General features: G+C 50.9%; 1 protein-coding gene across 4 annotated transcripts in view; it reads left to right on the forward strand.

Moving 5' to 3' along the window:
- Positions 1–17,692, forward strand: part of SUZ12 (SUZ12 polycomb repressive complex 2 subunit) — a 52,133-nt gene that overhangs the window by 28,687 nt on the left and 5,754 nt on the right. Inside the window, exons 10-19 of one of the 4 annotated variants that reach the window (XM_061555157.1) lie at positions 1,242–1,347; positions 3,789–3,984; positions 5,365–5,453; positions 6,649–6,792; positions 9,240–9,344; positions 10,353–10,510; positions 11,055–11,253; positions 12,134–12,213; positions 12,500–12,613; positions 13,051–13,294. In XM_061555157.1, coding sequence (XP_061411141.1) covers positions 1,242–1,347; positions 3,789–3,984; positions 5,365–5,453; positions 6,649–6,792; positions 9,240–9,344; positions 10,353–10,510; positions 11,055–11,253; positions 12,134–12,213; positions 12,500–12,613; positions 13,051–13,294 — 1,435 coding nt within the window. The remainder of the gene's footprint in view (positions 1–1,241; positions 1,348–3,788; positions 3,985–5,364; positions 5,454–6,648; positions 6,793–9,239; positions 9,345–10,352; positions 10,511–11,054; positions 11,254–12,133; positions 12,214–12,499; positions 12,614–13,050; positions 13,295–17,692) is intronic. The other 3 variants (XM_061555177.1, XM_061555166.1, XM_061555185.1) reach the window with 3 other exon arrangements.

Consider the following 17,692-nt stretch of genomic DNA (forward strand, 5'->3'; position numbering starts at 1 on the left):
AGGTTTTTGTTCCTGTTCCTGCGTTCTCGTGCACGCGCGGCTATACTCGGTGTGGGGATGCTGCCTTCCTGGAGAAGAGCCTTTAAACTTGCATGAGGCTTGGGGGAGAGTTAACAGGAAGTGTTTAAACGTGCACGGAGCGGTGCTCGTTTCCAATGGGGTGGCCCTGAGCCCGTGGGCGAAACAGAATCAATGGGGTGGCCCTGAGCCCGTGGGCGAAACAGAATCAATACAATGTTTCACGGTTCTGCCGTGCAGCTCTGCGATGTGTTTTTGGGTTGAAATTCATTGTTGTCCGGCTTGATGCCTTGACATTTCGTTGCAAGCACGTGGAACGAAATGTCGGACAATGAGTGCATGTTGTAACTGGAAAGCACGTCGGAAAGGATGCATAATTACTTCCCTTCAAAGTCGCACGTGTCTGACCTCAGAGGAGCCGGCCTTTTAACCATCAGTGGAAATTCCGCATGTTCACAGTGGGGGTGAATGTTGGCGAAATGTTAACCACTTTGCCTGGTATACAGGAGGTCGTGGGTTCGATCCCGACCCTGACGTCTGCTCTATATTTGGTCGCGTTCATTTTTCTCCGGGTTCTCTCCGGGTTTTCCTTCCACATTTATAAACAACGTGCGTCTATAGAGTATTTGGCTGCTGTAAATTTCCACGTGATAAGCCACTTCGTTGAGCTATCATTTGTGGCCAGGTCGCTTCTGAAAAATAGCTCTATAGCTCAGTGGGCATTACCTGGTAAGAAAATAAGTGAATAGTGTTATAATCACCGTACCTCCAATTGGCACGATTGGCTATGTACGGTGTGACAAAAGTTCAACATACAAACATATGTACCATGCTTGTGAGTGACGAGTGTGTTTGCACGTGTGTGTGGGGAGCAGTAGTGTAGTGTAGCAGTTAACATGCTGCACTACAAACCTGCCGACCCGAGTTTGATTCCCGCTCACAGCCAACACCAGTGACGAATATCTGAACGGGTCGTGGGCCTCTCCTAGATCGACTCTGCCTCAAATGAGTACCTCGTGCGGTGTGTAAACATCGCCACTAGTGAGACAAAGGCACCCAGGCTTGGCGTTGGGCACCCCACCCCCTCGCTCGTGTGCCATACCTCCTTCGTAGGTGCTCGCTAACAGCACTTGCCCCAACAGTCTGTTACAGGCTATGCGGGGCATCTTTGTCTTTGTGCGTGGACTGACCGGCGTTACGTGTGTGTGTGCGCCCGCGAGCAGACGGTGCCAGCTGCTGGACGGCGAGTACGAGGTGGCCATGCAGGAGCTGGAGGACTGCCACATCAGCAAAAAGAGGGCGACGTGGGAGACCTTCCTGGAGGGCAAGGTGGGGCCATGGCGGATACAGTGTCGGTCACCTACTACCCGGCCCCCGCTTTATTAGGTCTGACACATTTTATCGGCACCATCCTGCGGTGTCCGATGGCTCAAGTAAAGTTCAGTCCCAGCCAATGCTTGGCCCTCCCCCGCCCCCACCGCCATATTTCGTTTCCATCCTCACGCGAATTGTGAAACCCGTTTTTTGTTTGCTTCGTCGGCACTTGCGGGAAACTGTGGCGGTCGCTGTCAAGGACGCTGCGTCTCACGACGCTGCGATCGGAGCTGTGGCCGGGCCTTGCCGTCACGACGCGCGCTTCTCGTGTCTCGCCTCTGTAAGCCGACTCACTGCGGGCCCACCGAGGTGTTCGGTTCACTTTTCATCACGGTGATTGCACGCAATCATAGCAATTAGGCGTTGCACAACAAACCCTTCGCGCTCCTATTACTAATATTAACCACGACTTTGAACACCTTTTGAACTTCGAATTGCGGGCGGGAAATGTTCGATACGTCAACAAGATTTCCCCCCACTTGTTCCGTAAAAGTCGCGTTTTTGTAGCAGAGCGAGGATGGCGTGCGGCCACAAAGCTTTTACGCCGACGAACCGTGGGCCCGGTGGCGATCGCCGTCGCTGGGTGGCGTGAGGGTGCCAGTTCCCAATCCGTGGTGTGCGTACCCCGGGGGGGGGGCATTTTCAGGGCACGCGGAGCATGCCTCGGGGGGGGGGGGGAGGGGGGGTGGTGCGCAAGGCATCTCTCCGTCGTGATTCACGTAGCGTCAGTGGGCACACGGCGATTCCGGTCACGTGGGGGGGGGGGGTTTCACTCAAGCGGTGCTTTGGTACGTTGCGCATATTTAGTTATCGTTACTACGTTATGAAGCGCAAACTAAACGTTGCGGGCGTTGGTTACTTGTGCATGCTATTGTAATTTCACGAATGTAATTAATCACCTTGTATGACGGTAAGGGGTACGCGGACAGTAGCTCGGGCTGGTGATGGGAAACACGACGAGCAGAAGGTTGGGGATCGGCTGGTGGTTTAGAGAATGGGACCGTTTGACCTTCGCACGCCACGATCTCCAGGCGGGCAAGGTGCCTTGTCAACAAGGCAACCGTTGGTGCCGGACTTCCACGGCTGCCCCGTCTTGCACTGATCGCTGGGTCACGTTGTCTCCCCACCCCCCGTAGCCACTCGCACGCCCGTCGCGTTTGCTCGCTTCATTTCGCCGCCGCGCGTGTTCTTATCTGTGTGCGTTTACGCGTGTGTTTACGCGTATACGGTTGGGACCTATGCGGTGGGGGAGACGGGGTAAATTTCGGCGTTGACTCTTCGGAAGGGGGGTGGGGGGGTGGTTGGCAGAGGGGGTGGTTGGCAGCGAGGGTGGAGAGCGGGGAGTCGTGATCGAACTTTTCCCACAACGCGCCGTGAACCCGCGTCTTTGTGGCCCAAGCTGCAAATGGCCAAGTGAAATTTCTACGCGGACTTCCGCCCCTGACCGTTACGGCGCCGCGGAGGGCGCTCGTATCATGCACACGCGACGCTTGCGCCCGAAGCTGCACCCACAAGACGGTGTCCGGCTAACGACAATCAAAGCAGGGGAGCAATATGACAAAAAAGGATCTGTGTCCCGCGATCAGAACTGCCGCGTGGAACGTTCTGGCGCTCGCAAAACCCGGCTACCCAGAAGCCGTCGTGCGAGAAAGAGTCAAAACTGTGCACACACTTTCGAACAGGGCTTTTGACAGTGAGTGCCTCTGTTGGACATTGGAGTTCTTCGATCGCGTATCTGACGAGATCGGAATGAGGCTGCGTGTTTTCCTCTCTCGTTTTCTTTGTCCAGCTGAAGTGTCAGAGGCTTCATCTCGACTTTCCTTTCCTCTGTTTAGCACCAGGCAGATGGTACACTTTTGCTTCTCATAAGGAACCGTTGAATCAACTGTAACACATGCAGAGCTCAACTGGTTCGCTGATTATAGGATCGGTAAAACAAAACGGAATGCAGGCAGCTTTTAGTGAAGGAACCAAAAGCCCTCTAGACATAACTGCTTGTGCACAGCCTTGCGGTAAACTGGTGAACGCCGCTAAAGAGACACCGTAACCCGAGAGGTCTCAGCGCTGCTAGGGGCTAAATGGCTCTGAATGCATGATAATTAATGACCGTGCTGGCGAGTTACTTACGGTGAACGGCTTGGTGCGTTTTTGTTTTACATTGGAAACATTAATCCTCTCTCTGTCACTGTATGTATGAAAATGAGAAGTAACGAGATTGTTGAACTTCGAGAAAGTAAGTAGGAATCAATACCTCACCTTGACATTTTTCCTTCTCTGTGGTTTGTAACGCGAGGGTTACAAAATAATTTACGCTTTTCCAGAGTGCATTTAAAATGGTCTCGTCTTCGGAAGGTAACTCTTCGCGCGGCCCCCCACCCGGTCCGTGCGCGCCGCAGAAGCTGCCACCGCTCGAGACGTTCACTCAGGGCCCCACGCTGCAGTTCACGCTGCGCTGGACCGGGGGTGCCATGGACAAGGCGTTCACTCCCAGCGCCAAGCCGCTCACTCCGCGCAACATCGTCGACCCCTCCGCGTCCGCCGATGGCCGCAACGCCGCCACACAGAAGCCGGCCGCCCCCACCGGAACCTCAGGTGCGGGACGGACGCCGTTCCCCCGGCACTGCCGCGCCCTCCCTGAAGCTCCCTCACGCTCCCTGGCGCTCCCCGGTGCTCCCCGATACCTGAACCCTGACCCCGTTTTGTTTGTCACTGAAACGTGTGGCGTCCAGCGGTTCACCGAGTCGGATGTTTAAATCCATTTGTACGTTCGCGATGCTTGAGAGGTAAGGTGAAAGATCCCCGTGACGTCATTCACGAAGTGGGCCCATCGTGTGCCGGCATCGTGGTCCAAATTTTTCGCCAATTTGAAAATGACACCGTAAATTGCTTGGTTGGAATGTGCATGGCAGTCATCATCCCCCGCGTGTATTCACTTGGCAGGACCCTCCTGAGAAAGAGTCCTTAGACTTGGTGGCCCTTTCCTGCGTAAATGAGCGTCATTCTCAACGCGTTTTAGATGAGGATTTTTTTAACCAACGTCGTTTCCCAAACACAATGGCAGCAATGCGAAAGTATTCTGAAATAGATTTTCATATTGCCACCAATGTGAAACTAAACACAATTTAGGAATATTCATTCAGCGAAGAACTGATTGTGACGTGAGATAAAAATGGTCGTTTGCAGCGTCCAATTGGGCATCATCAGTGTATGAATGGAGGTTAATGTTGAAGGCAGAAATTATTTTTACAAGTGGGAGGAGATGGAAGTGGACCCTTTCATGGTGGAGATGATGTCCATTGTGCAATTGTTACCGATTAGCTGGGGGGAGGTATGTCAGGTTATGGGCAAGGGGCTTGAGGCCAGGATATTAACTCTTATTTCCTCTCAACCTTTTCAGAGAAGGCGCAGGTGGTGAGGTACTCACACTGAGCAGCGGGCAGGAGTAATGTAACAATGCCTAAGGGAGCGTGTGCGCTGTTAAAGAGGGGGGTGCTGGGCTGGACCGACACGGTGATTATGGTTGCAGAAGAGGAGACTGGTTTTGTTCTGTGCGCTCGCGGTACATACTGCTCCTTAATACTAAAAACTATAAACTTTTATTTTGCCGGGTAAGGCCCTTTGAGCTCTGTAGCTCTTTTTCAGAAGCGACCTGGCCACATAATGATAGCTCAACGAAGTGGCTTATCATGTGAAAATGTATAGCAGCCAAATACTCTTAAACGCACGTTGATTCTAAATGCGGAGGGAGAAACCAGATGACCCGGAGAAAAGTCTACGCAATCAGGAGACCTTGCAGACTCCAAATATACGGGCGATCGGGATCAAACCCACAACCTCCATACCAACCGAGGTCGCAAACATCTCCCCCAGGCCTGCTTCGCCTCACACCAACTGCATCCCTTCCCCAACACGTGGCTAGCTGCCTCTTCCGTATTATCATTTTTTCTTTCTATCGTCGGCTTCTTTGTGCAGGAGTGAAGGACCAGCTGTCGTCCAGTGTCCAGGTGAAGAAGGAGCCGGGGCAAATGGAACCTCAGAAGAAGCTCAGAATATACTACCAGGTGCGCCCCGCTCGGTCGCTCTCTCAACCCCCTTTGAATGCGGCGTCGTTCCGTCACCGTCCTTCACCCGTCGTCGGCTGCTAATGCGGTTAGCGGTGCCACGGGCTGTTGGTGTCCGCCAATGTGCCATTCCCTTCCCGCTCAGGGTTTCGAGTGACGCTCAAAGGACCTGTTTTGGAATACCCCGGCAATGAAATCGCAGTGCTGCGTGCATTGCTTCGTGGGAACGTCTGTAACGTAATGTCGGCCGTTGAGAGGAGGGGGCTTGGGAAAGGCACGGCGAAGGAAAGCGTGACGGTTTGGCGAGCGAGAATGATGACAGAGTAGTAGCCAAAGGAGTGAACTTTCCCGAGAGCGGGGTGTCCGCCGCAGAGATGAAATGGTGAAATCAAGTTTTGTGTAGGAGCTAAATGGAGTGTTCCCTCAAAAGACCTTTGAGAAAACGTAATGTCTGGGGGAGGCCTTCATGAAGCAGTGGATAGATCATGGATGACGATGATGATGAACATGTAGGCTGCTTTTATAGTGGAACGTAGGTGATATAAAATAAGTACCACTCTGTGGGACTGGTCCTGAGTTCACTGGCCACTGATGTTAGCCGTGACTGGAAATAAAACTTGGGTCGCTGGGTTGATCAGGGGGTCCGTGAAACACTGTGCCAACTGCTCCCTGTTCTACTATTTTTATTTTACCAGGTCAGGCCCACTGAGCTATTAGGCTCTTTTTTAGAAGCGACCTGGCCACAAATTATAGCTCAACGAAGTGGCTCATCGCGTGGAAAATTATAGCAGCCAAATTCTCTGACAATGCACATTGATTCTAAATATGGATGGAAAAACCAGAGGACCCAAAGAAAAATCCACGCAAGCACAGGGAGTACATGCAAACTTCTAAAATATAGGCGTCAGGGTTTCTAAATGTGGAGGGGAAAACCGGAGGACCCTGAGAAAAATCCACGCAACAAAGGGGAGAGAGACACGCAAAGTCCAAATATACAGCAGGCATCAGGGTCGGGATGGAACCCACGATGTGTATACCAGGCGAGGTAGTTAACATCTCGCCATGTTGCGATACCGGCAACACGATGCTCAGGATCCCGATTTCGGTGGAACTCGATGTTTGTCACCACAATGCTTCTCCTTTCGTTTCCTCTGCTAACCGACCCCTCCCCCACACCCCTCTTGGACCGTCGCAGTTTTTGTACAACAACAACCTGCGGCAGCAGACGGAGGCGCGTGACGACGTCCACTGCCCCTGGTGCACGCTCAACTGTGGCAAGCTCTACAGCCTGCTCAAGCACCTCAAGCTGTGCCACGGCCGATTCATCTTCAACTATGTGGTGACCACAGGGCCTAGCACTTGCAGTGTGACGCGGTCTCACGTCCGCCCTGGCGGCTGTGCTGCTATCGTTGTTTCCCTCACCCCCTCTTGATTTTATCCTCCTGTTCACAAGCGGCAGCTTCGTCTCGCGTGTGGGCCGACGGGTTAACGGCGGTGACAGTGTCGTAAGGGTGGTTCGATCCTGCCGGGTGGCGGTCATCGAAGCGCGCGAGGTTGTAGAATATTTCGCCAGGCCGGACTTGGACGTCGGCCCGGACCGCGCGAGGCTGCCGCATGGACACGACTAATCTGAACGGACTCTCACTTGACCGCACTTCCATTAACCGCGCTCGATCAGACGCACGTATGCGCGTGTCGTCGTTATCTTTAGAATCAAGGTGCGTTTAATAAGAGTATTTGTTTTTTAGAAATATCCACATAAGGCACTTCGTTGAGCTATCATTGCTGGCCTTGTCGCTTCTAAGAACGAGCTCTATAGCTCAGTGGGCCTTGCCTGGTAAAATGAAACATAGTTTAGTTTTGGTGCAGCGTGAAGGCGTTACAGCCCCCCCCACCTACATCTCCCTTATCCCCAAACCACTCCACATTCTCCTCCCCTGCCCTCTGCAGCCTGTCTGACCTGTTTGTAAAGATCCGTAATTAAGTAATTAATTTCGAGCAGCTCGTCCAGTTCGTGTTGTTTATTGAGACTCTGCTGTTTTATAAATATACCTGTGCATGTATAAGCGTATGTTTATTTCTTAGAATGGATTTGTGATCATAGATGTATGATATGACAATGGGTTTTGCTGTACTGTGCCCACTGCTATGCAACACTTAGCCCTGCGGCCTATAACAACTTGTTTATGCGTGGTGGTTGCCCATCCAAGCCCTATCCAGGCTTAACACTTGCTTAGTTTTGGGATTTGACGATGTTGGATGCATCATGGATGAATTCTACTGGGTTTATTTTCATTTTATGAGTTGGCAATTTGATTGTAAGACCAGCAATGATTTTCTGGGTATATGAATAACTCGTGCCTAAGATGAGAATTGTTGCTAGGAACATGGGCATGAAGTGATGTGCTCAGGGCTATCGGATTGCAGTTGAAAGGTTACAAGTAAAATTCTCAATACAATTGGTACCACTTTGAAGAACATCACCAGGCATAATAATTTGTATTTATAGAGCACCTTTTCTTGCCATCAGGTTACGAGGCCACTATGCACAAGTTAAGATGAAACAAATATTTAGAAAGACAAACTTCGTAAACGCGCATGAAAAAATATTAATAAAACAGTAAATACTCACAATTTAACAATTTCCACTCATGGAAATTTACCTTAAGCCTTAATATAAAAGTTACCTGTGACGCCATCGGGCAGAGAGTTCCACAGTCGTGGAGCCTGAACACAGAGTCACCCTTCCTCCTGAGCCTTACCCTCACAATGTAGAGCAGTCGCAACCGTCTGGCATAGGAATATGGAATTTCCACCACTGCACCAGGGCTGCTAGTGGAGATGGGTGATTATCAATCCTCGTTTAAACAAGCGGGCAACTGCAGTATTTTAAACGTGTACAGTGGAACCCCACTTAATGACGGTAATTGGTTCCACGAAATCGGACGTTACGAGATTTGGTCGTTAAGCGAGTATAGGAAATACACGTTAAAGGCTTAATTAGTTTCGATAGCATCGAAAGTTTCACTTTTTCATCCAAAAACGCACTTTGTAATGTTTAAGCAATGGATATTAATAATAAAGATAATAACAACATTATAGACGCATAATATTTAAAGAAACACGGTTAATCAATTCATTAATTCATATTTACTTTACCTCCAAAAGCCTGTTGTTAACAGGGGAATGGTCGGTAAGTGAACCCATTGGGCTCTATGGAGGCAGTACACTACACTACTATACACTACACAATATACTACACATTGGGCTCTATGGAGGCCTGTCGTTAAGCGATTAGTCGTTAACAGTGGTGGTCACTAGGAGAGGTTCTACTGTAATTGAGGAGCATGCGAGTGGGCGCGTGTCCGTGCGCGTAGCTGAATGTGTGTGCGCGTGCGCTTACTCTGTCCTCTTTTCACTTCTCCCCCATCTCTCTCCCGTCCCCCTCCCCCAGGAGCTTATTTTCTGAGCGTGGTTGGATGGCACTGCTGGTTGTTGTTATGGAAATGTGTGTATTCGGTGTTGCCCACGCCACTAGACCATGAGCACGCTCGGCGCTGGGCGGGCACAGTTGGGCACCAGGACATTGGAAGGACTTCATGGTTCCTCTCTTAATGTTTTGCTTTTCATTATTTACGCTCGTCCACCCAGCGAGTCCTCGAAGCTCTTGTTCATGAGGGTCGTCCTGCCAAGTCGTGGGTAATCCCCCCCAATCGATTCATTTACAGTGTTCGGCATTGGTATGCTTGGCCAATCATTACCAGTTATATTGTATGTTTTTTTTAGCTATGGGAGGAAGCCGGAGAACTGGGAGGAAACCCATGCAGAACAGGGAGAGAACATACACACTCCACACAGCAAGGCGGCGCCCGAGTTGGAAATCGAACCCAGGTCCTTCTTGCTGTGAGGCACAAGGGTTACTACGGCACCACCTTGCCGCCCCTTTCTTCCGGTACACTGGAAGGTAGTGTAGAGTATATCGTATGTGTATGTATTGTGTGTAATATGTATGTATATCATTCTGCGTAACTTATGTACATACATACTGCATATAAATATATATATGGATATGCTACGAGAATTTCGGCTGATTTTACAAACCGTTTTGCTCCACGTATGCGAGCTAGTCCCGCGAGTGATTCCGTTAAGTGGCCGGTGACAGGCAGCTAATCGATCGAGATGAGCGTTTACAATCTGTGTGCCCAGGTAACTTTTAGGACCCTTAAATGACACCGGATGAACAGGGCTAAACAACGTGGGGGGGGGGGGGGGGGGATGGTCAAAGAGGGGGCGTGCTCGTGTGGCCACGTCGGCTCGCACGGCTGCTTTGGTAATGACGCTCGCAGCGCGCTGCGTCGAGGCAGCGACGGGCGCATTCGTGACCATAGAATCGGTCCTCCTTTCACGCCTGTGGTCACAATCGTTCTCTGCGCTCTCTGGAAATCACTTCTCGAGCGCTTTTTATCACACTCGTTTATCGATTGACTTCAGCCTCCCACGCACTGTTCTGTCCGACGAGGAGTTCCTATTGTGTTCGCAAAAGCGTTTTAAACTCTTAGCTGTCTGTGAGCCCAGAGCAGATATTTCACTTGTCGGTACCACCCGAGGTGGTAATTCAATCGTATTGGTCGTAGGACTAAATTGGTGCTGCTAACGGTTTGCAACCCGAGGTGGTGCCAATGTCTGCTCTGGTCCGTGACCCACGGGGCAATAACACAGCGTTCATTGCACAGCAAGGAGCGGTGGGGGTGCAGAAAGGTCCGGTGCTGTCGGCATCAGACATGGCGCTGGTTTGGCACTCGCGCTTGGCTCCACGGGAGGACCGCCCTTGGCATCGTCGTCGTTGTTGTTATTTGTCCCCTCGAGGGTTTTAACTCGGCTTGCGTCTCCCGTTCACAGCCTCTCACCAAAGGTGCTCGCATCGACGTGTCCGTCAACGAGTGCTATGACGGCTCGTACGCTGGCAATCCGCAGGACATCCACTCCCAGCCGGGGTTTGCCTTCAGCAGAAATGGGCCCGTCAAGAGAACGCCCGTCACCTACATCCTTGTGTGCCGGTGAGGAGGAGCGCCACCGCTGAACTGCGTGATAACCTCGTCGGCCATGATTAATTCGCTGCCGGATGCGGCCCTCCCCAACAATCTACTCAGCACCTGCACACGTGCTGGTTATCAATGCTCCCCTCTCCCTTCGATGAAACTCATCGGACTACTCTCATGAAGTCATTGTTTTCAGTCTCAGATTTTATCCGGTCCATTTGCCTCGAGGTAACGGCGACCGTATGATTTGCGAGTAACTTTCACAACCATTAAATAACCAATTATCACAAATCGCCATTCAACGCATGTATCGCGATGGTAACGGAAACTGAAAAGAATAGAACCAGGATGCACGGGATCCATGCGACCGGAATCATTGTATGGGACTAATGAGGGCCCTCGTGATCTAAGGCGAGCGTAGAAGCGCGGAGGCAAGGCAACGGACTATTGCAATGGTGGGGTGGACGTGTGGTCCCGGCTACGCCTCCCCGTCACCCTGTTGCCGTGTGCCCTGTGTGTGTCCGCGCGCGCTCGCGCCGCCCGGCCGGCCGTCCTCCCCTAGGCCGAAGCGGCCGAAGCCGAGCCTGTCAGAGTTCCTCGAGTCGGACGAGCTGGAGGTGGAGCAGCAGCGTCCTTACGTGAGCGGCCACGACCGTCTCTACTTCCACAGCGACACCTGCCTCCCGCTGAGGCCGCAAGAGATGGACGAGGACAGCGAGGACGAGAATGACCCCGAGTGGCTCCGCGAGAAAACCGTGCTGGTCAGAGGGCGCCCACTCCCCCTACCCCACCCATTGCCCGCCTGACACTCGCCTCACTTGGTTCACTAGGAGAAGAGCTTTGTCTTCCTCGTGATCGGGGCTGTGGGGACAGAGCTGCGGTTGCAGTGCATGATTTATAGTCGGGGATGGTTGTGATTTTTTTAAATTCCAGTTTGGGTGTGACACAACCCAGCGTCGTCTATCCCACGTCGGTATAATTAGCGCAGAGGTCACTTGAAGTTTTTTCGGGTAGCTCTGTGATCCCCACTTCTGTGGGCCGGCCTCCAACACAGATGGTTGCAATTCCCTGCGAGAGGTCCATTTGGATTCTTAGTCTTGTGACACGGGGCCAAATCGTGCAATATAAATTTTAACTGGGGGAAAAGGAACAACTGATTCAGCATTCTGCGGTGAGTCGACAGCGGTTAAAGAGTCACCGTTCTCCCATGGGAACGTCACTTATCAGCCACTGGCTAGAGGCCCGCTGACAGGGATCCACACCGCCGCACGTAATCGTTCGCGGAGGGAAACGCGACGACCTTAAGCTTAGGTTAGGGTCACATGGGCATGGGACGATGTTCGTCATCATCCGCATGGTCTCGGACCAGTTATGTAAAATCCTATTTTGCTACAGGGATCAGTTCCTCTGTAAAAGAGCCACTACTGCCTCGTAGGACTCTTTTAGCACAAGGCAGATCACAGAGTAAACCGACCCCTAAACCAGAAGTTTATCTCGCAGACCTATTTGCGAGTTGGAACAAACTGTTGCAGCACCACTCTGCAAATATCTCACCTGAATGTGTCAAAGGTTATTCGTTCTTCCCCCTGATTTTTAATTATGTTTTATTTCTTTGCCTGGCTCTGCTCTTAACTCCCGAAGCAAATTGACGAGTTCATGGACGTGAACGAGGGGGAGAAGGAGCTGATGAAAATGTGGAACCTGCACGTGATGAAACACGGGTGAGTGGCGGTCACGTAAAACGGATGCTCGGCTTTCGCGCAGAGTTACAATGTTGGCCAAGGGAGAAGGTCACTTTTGTTATTTTATAAATCCACTTGTTAACTCGGGAAAGCCTCGCCGAGTTTTAAGACTCTCTTTGTCGGAAACGGCCTGCCAGGTTTTGGCAGTAGGAGGTGATGTTGCAGCTGTGCGTAAATCTAAATTGATTTAATTTGAATGGTGATTGGTCAGCATTTCGATGGATGTTTGGCCGATACTAGTTACATTTTATGTTTTTTTTTTTAGCTTTGGAAGGAAACTGCAGAACCCGGAAGAAATCCATGCAGAACAGGGGGAAAACACACAAACTCCCCACACAAAGGCACCCGAGTCGGGAAACGAATCCAGGCCCTTCTTGCTGTGAGGCACAACTGTTACCACTGTGCCACCCTGCTGCCGCCCCTTGGTGGTGGCGATGGTGGTGGCGATGATGCATGAATGATGGTGGTGGTGATGATGATGATGTATGATGTTTGGTGGTGGTGATGATGCGTGATACTTGGTGGTGGTGGCTATAATGATGCTTGGTCATGGTGGTGATGATGATGATGTGTGAGGGTGGTGATGATGTGTGATGGTTGCTGGTGGTGATGGTGCATAGTAGTGGTGATGATGCTTGATGTGGTGATGATGGTGGGATGGTGATGATGGTGGTGGTAATTATGATCGGGATGATGGTGCTTGTTGGTTGATATGGTGCTGACACGAGATTGAGACGATGATGTGCAGGGTGGTGGTGATGTGGTCGTGGTGGTGATGATGATGCACGGTGGTGGTGACTGCCATCTCTTGCGCAGCTTCATCGCGGACAGCCAGATGCACGGAGCGGTGCTGCTGTTTGTGGAGCAGTGGGGGCCGCGCCTGCTGGAGATGGGCCTCTTCCAAAACCTGCTGCTGCACCTCATCAGTCTGCACGACTTCAACCTCATCGGGCAGGCGAGCGTGCAGGCCGCCATGCTGCGCCTGCGCCGCCTACGACAGCGCCACCTGGCAGCGCTGGAGCAGCAGCGAACTGGAGGGCCGCCCCCCCGTGGCCTGGAGGTGTGACCCCCTCCCCCCACCCGCCCTTCCCCACCACCGGACTTTGCTCATTGACATATGTGAGGGATCGAGACACCTTGACAAACAGGGTAGAGGATCAGGGGTCTTGATAGACCAGGGTGTGGCAACGCTTACGTCTTCTCAACGGGCAGAGATGTGAGTAGGTGAGAGCTCCTTCGCTGAGGAGGAGGAGATGATGGAGCAGGTGCCCGGCCGAGCAAAACAAACTTTGCACCGCGGTTCTCAACCTTAGCTGGACTAAGGACCTCTGCAGCTTCTATAGAGCCCCAGACCCATCTACAGCGAGCGCTGCTGTGTCGCTGCTCAGAGTTGGGAGGGGGGAGGGGAATGCTCGCGTCCAGCACTTGGCAGACTCCTTTTGGCATTTCTCGGACCCCATAGTGGTCCGCTATGGGTTTGTTGGACCCTGGTTAAGAACCCCCCCCGCCCCCCCGAATCGGTGAATGCGACTCTGCGACGTGAAAGGCGAACGGGGGACGCGACTCGTCTGCAACAAACGAGACAAATTAGCGGATGAAGCCAGTGGAGCGCCGAGTGAGATCGACGAGTGGTTAGTGCCGCTTGCCAGTGGGGAAGGCGGCAAGGGGCTTGCTGCATTCCCCCCCCCCCATTGCTGCCCAGTGTTTATGTCGAGTTGTTGCCATCAGAGCCACCGTGTGCCCCGGTGCCTCTTGCCACATTTGAAATTGCCCTGAAAATTACCAGTTTTTAGACGTAGATTCATCCCCAGTCGTGGTTAGACTTAACATTGAATGGCATTTGTCCTTTGGGGGGGAGAGCGCAAGGAATGGAGGTGAGGGGGGAGGCTTGGGATGGGGCAGACAGGGGGGGTGGGTAGCCTTGAGTTTCGTAATCACCACTTCCGAACGTAATTGATCCACTCGTTTAATCCAATAGTACTCAGGTGGGAAATCAAAGGGCTGTGGCATGCGAGGGCCTTTATTCATTGCCGCTCGGCCCTGTGTGAGGTGCAGCGGCTATCAGGCACTTGTGAGCGCGTGACAAGATGAGTGCATACCACAGGGCCCTTCTCCCCCGGCTCGTGAACGCCACGTCGGTTCGATTCGTTATAAGATCCGCCGCTGCTGCCGCTGTTGCCGCTGTTGCTGCCGCTACTGCTGCTACTGCTGCTGCAGACTTTATCCCGCCCTTGGAGCGGATGCCACACCTAAGTCGTGGAAATAACAAGCCGCTTATTTTTAAAGCCTGTCAGCGCTTTATCAGTGTATTTATCTGGCACTGCATCCACAGTCCTGGCTTGTATATTGTGTGTAAAATATCAATATTTGGAATGTACGGAAGACGTAACGAGTGCATGTAATTACGCGGAGGTCCTCCTTTAAGTCGAGGGGTAATTTTCAGGGGCAGTGCTATTAATGAGCAGCCATCTGGGGTCAGCGTGGCAAGCGGGGTGGGGGGGGGGCTGTGTGGTCATCGTTACGTTCACTCATCCGTTCTCATCCTCATCCTCGGCTGTCAGAAATCTGCATGCGTAGACGCGGAATGTTTGACAGATTGTCCTCCGCTGTTGTCCAACAATGCGCTGTGTCAAGAAACAACGAGTTCATTCATTCTGTGTCGGTGCACCAATTACTGTGCTCTGTTTGCCCATGGCTGTTTTGTCAGGAGACATTCCTGCCGGCTATGCATTTGTGGTTTCTACATTGCGTGATCCTTTATTGTTTAATGTTATTCCTGAAACGTACCACGGAGTTTACTGCAGGTCACTTGGGAATGTAATCGTGCCCCATTGCAGCGTTCATCGTGGCACACACTGTTCCAGTCACCTTTGTCTTTTAGTTGGATCTGGTGAGAGCCCATTTGGCGCGTTGCAGAGTAACATTCAAGGTGGACCTGGGGGCAATGCAGGTGTGCATAAAGGAGGGTGCCACTGGGTAAGAAACATTGGCAATAGGGATATTTTTTTTTTTAAACGGCATCGCCCATAAAAATAATTCGCGCACACATCGTGCGAGATTCCCAAGTTCGAAACTGCAAGGTGAACAAAGACAAAAAGTGTCAAAGGTCAAGTTTTGTTGGTCTACCTGGGAGTGGGGTGATGGGTGGTGGCGCCTCTTCACCGGTGGCGCCGGGTCCGCGGTGGAAACTCGGCGCGTCTCGGTGCGGAGCGATCGCGCCATGGGCCCCACCGCTGCTTTCGCTTCCTACAAAGTGGTGAACGATTTGTCAACCCTGCAAAGATGATGAGTTGAGTGAACTGCCTAGCCAGAATTTCAACTCGCAAACATGTGACTACGAGTTTCCTGTAGTCTGTGTTCCATAATTAAAAACCCTTCTGGTTGTGGAGAGCATTGTTGAAGATTTTTTTTACATAACAGACGATTGCGTATGATATTAAATATTTATAGGTTAACGAGACTATTTTTTCCGTGGCTACACCACTGTTGACACTGGCTCCTGAGCTTCGGGCATTATCGGCGAATTTTAAGAATCCTGGGGATAATTTAGTCCTGCTCGGGGAGCCTCAGAAATTAACATTCAACTCAGAGAATCATGAAGGCACCTTAGTTCGGCTCTGTGGCCTCAGGCAGCCGCGTAGATCTTTTATGAATCCTCACGGTTCGTTCATCGGGCTGTCTGCTTGCCGCCACTTCCTTTTGTGTGTGTACAATACAGTAGTTGGTGTGCATGTCAACTTGTTTACTTTGGGATATAATCCCAAAAAAACAATTCACTATTTATCGACGTGTCACATTGACTGAGCCGCGATGTGACAACGCTCGACCTGCCAACGCTCGACCTGCCACTCAATGTACGGGCAGTGCGCAAGGCATGTCGACTTTCTGGTGACATCTTTTAGCTCCTCAATAGAAATAATTTCAAAGTAAAGAGCTGACCGCACATGACAGATGTATCCGCTACAGCTGGAGCACATTCTAAATGACCCGCTGTGTGCACCATTCAATTATTATTACCATTACCAATGGGCCCCACACGTCCTTTGGATGCGGCCATCTGTCCGTCCGTTCCGCCCTCCGTCCCTTCCTCCCTGCCAGCCAGCCAACAACAATTTTTCTAAAAAAGTACAGGCGTCCCTTGCGTCACGCAGCTCGCCACCGTGCGAATTCGCGGTTACGCGATTCATCTTCTGGGGACATTATTCACACTTGCGCTTTGCGTTTCGAAGATACACGCGCAAGAAAAACAACAACACAAAATGCCTAAATTAAAATGCTTCTCAATAACAAAATAATTGTCAATGATAAATGTTCAAAGTAAAAACGAAAAACTATTTAGCTGGTTAACCGATCGGCCCACCACCCTTCACGTGTAGAAGCAGCCCACGGAAAGCGTTCAAGAAGCCCTGATGTTACTCGTTATTTAGTAATCTTTGTAAGTAGTGTTATACATCTTTAGTGATTATTATTTGTTATTAAACTCCTTATTAAGTATTTTTTTGTAATATAAGTATTACATTTATATTTTATGGGTCTTTCGGTAAAGCCACCTAGATAGAATATCAGGACGTTTCGATCGCAACACAAGCAATCATCTTCAGGTGAAAAATGTTTTATGCTTATTTTGTAAATCCAGGGCAAAAATAAAGAAATGAAATAAAACTATAAACTATTTTGATTTTACCAGGTAAGGCCCCCACTGAGCTATATAGCTCGTTTTCAGAAGCGACCTGGCCACAAATGATAGCTCAATGAAGTGGCTTATCGTGTGGACATTAAAAGCAGCAGCCAAATACTCAAAACGCGTGGTGATGTTGATTCTAAATGGGGAGGGAAAAACCAGAGGACCCGGAGAAAAATCCACGCGACTACGGGGAGAGAGACATGCAAACTCCAAATATACAACAGGCATCGTCAGGGTCGGGATTGAACCCAGGAACTCCTGTATCCCAGGCGAGGTCGTTCACATCTCGCCACCATGGCACCCCAAAATTATACTTAATTTTTCTTCGGTAACGCAACCCCCCCCCTTGTAACATGTATGTCTATGGAAAAATAGGCTTCATAAGTGCGATTCAACTTATGCGCTGTTTTTGAGGAACACATGTCGCACAATATGTGAGGGATGCCTGTGTATGATATGATCGTATGAATCCCGCGCAAATGCGTGGGATCCACGGCTGGGGTGGGGTGGGGGTGGGTTGGTGACATCACCCGCACGCATGCGGTTATGTTACAGCCAGTCAGGAATGTAGGCAGGAGCCAGCTAGCCAACAATTTTATTTTTCTAATATAGTATGATGTGTTTGACTGGGTGCGATGTTCAACGCATAAACAGATACTGTAAAGGTTATACATTGAACATGTTTGTATACATCGTATCAGTCTGCGTTTGCTATGCACTAGTAACTTGACACCATGGAAACCACCCTTGCAAACGAGATGTTTCCATCTCAAG

This window comes from Lethenteron reissneri, chromosome 3, assembly GCF_015708825.2.
Source record: "Lethenteron reissneri isolate LAM-NWPU_2019-01 chromosome 3, ASM1570882v1, whole genome shotgun sequence".
NCBI lineage: Eukaryota > Metazoa > Chordata > Hyperoartia > Petromyzontiformes > Petromyzontidae > Lethenteron > Lethenteron reissneri.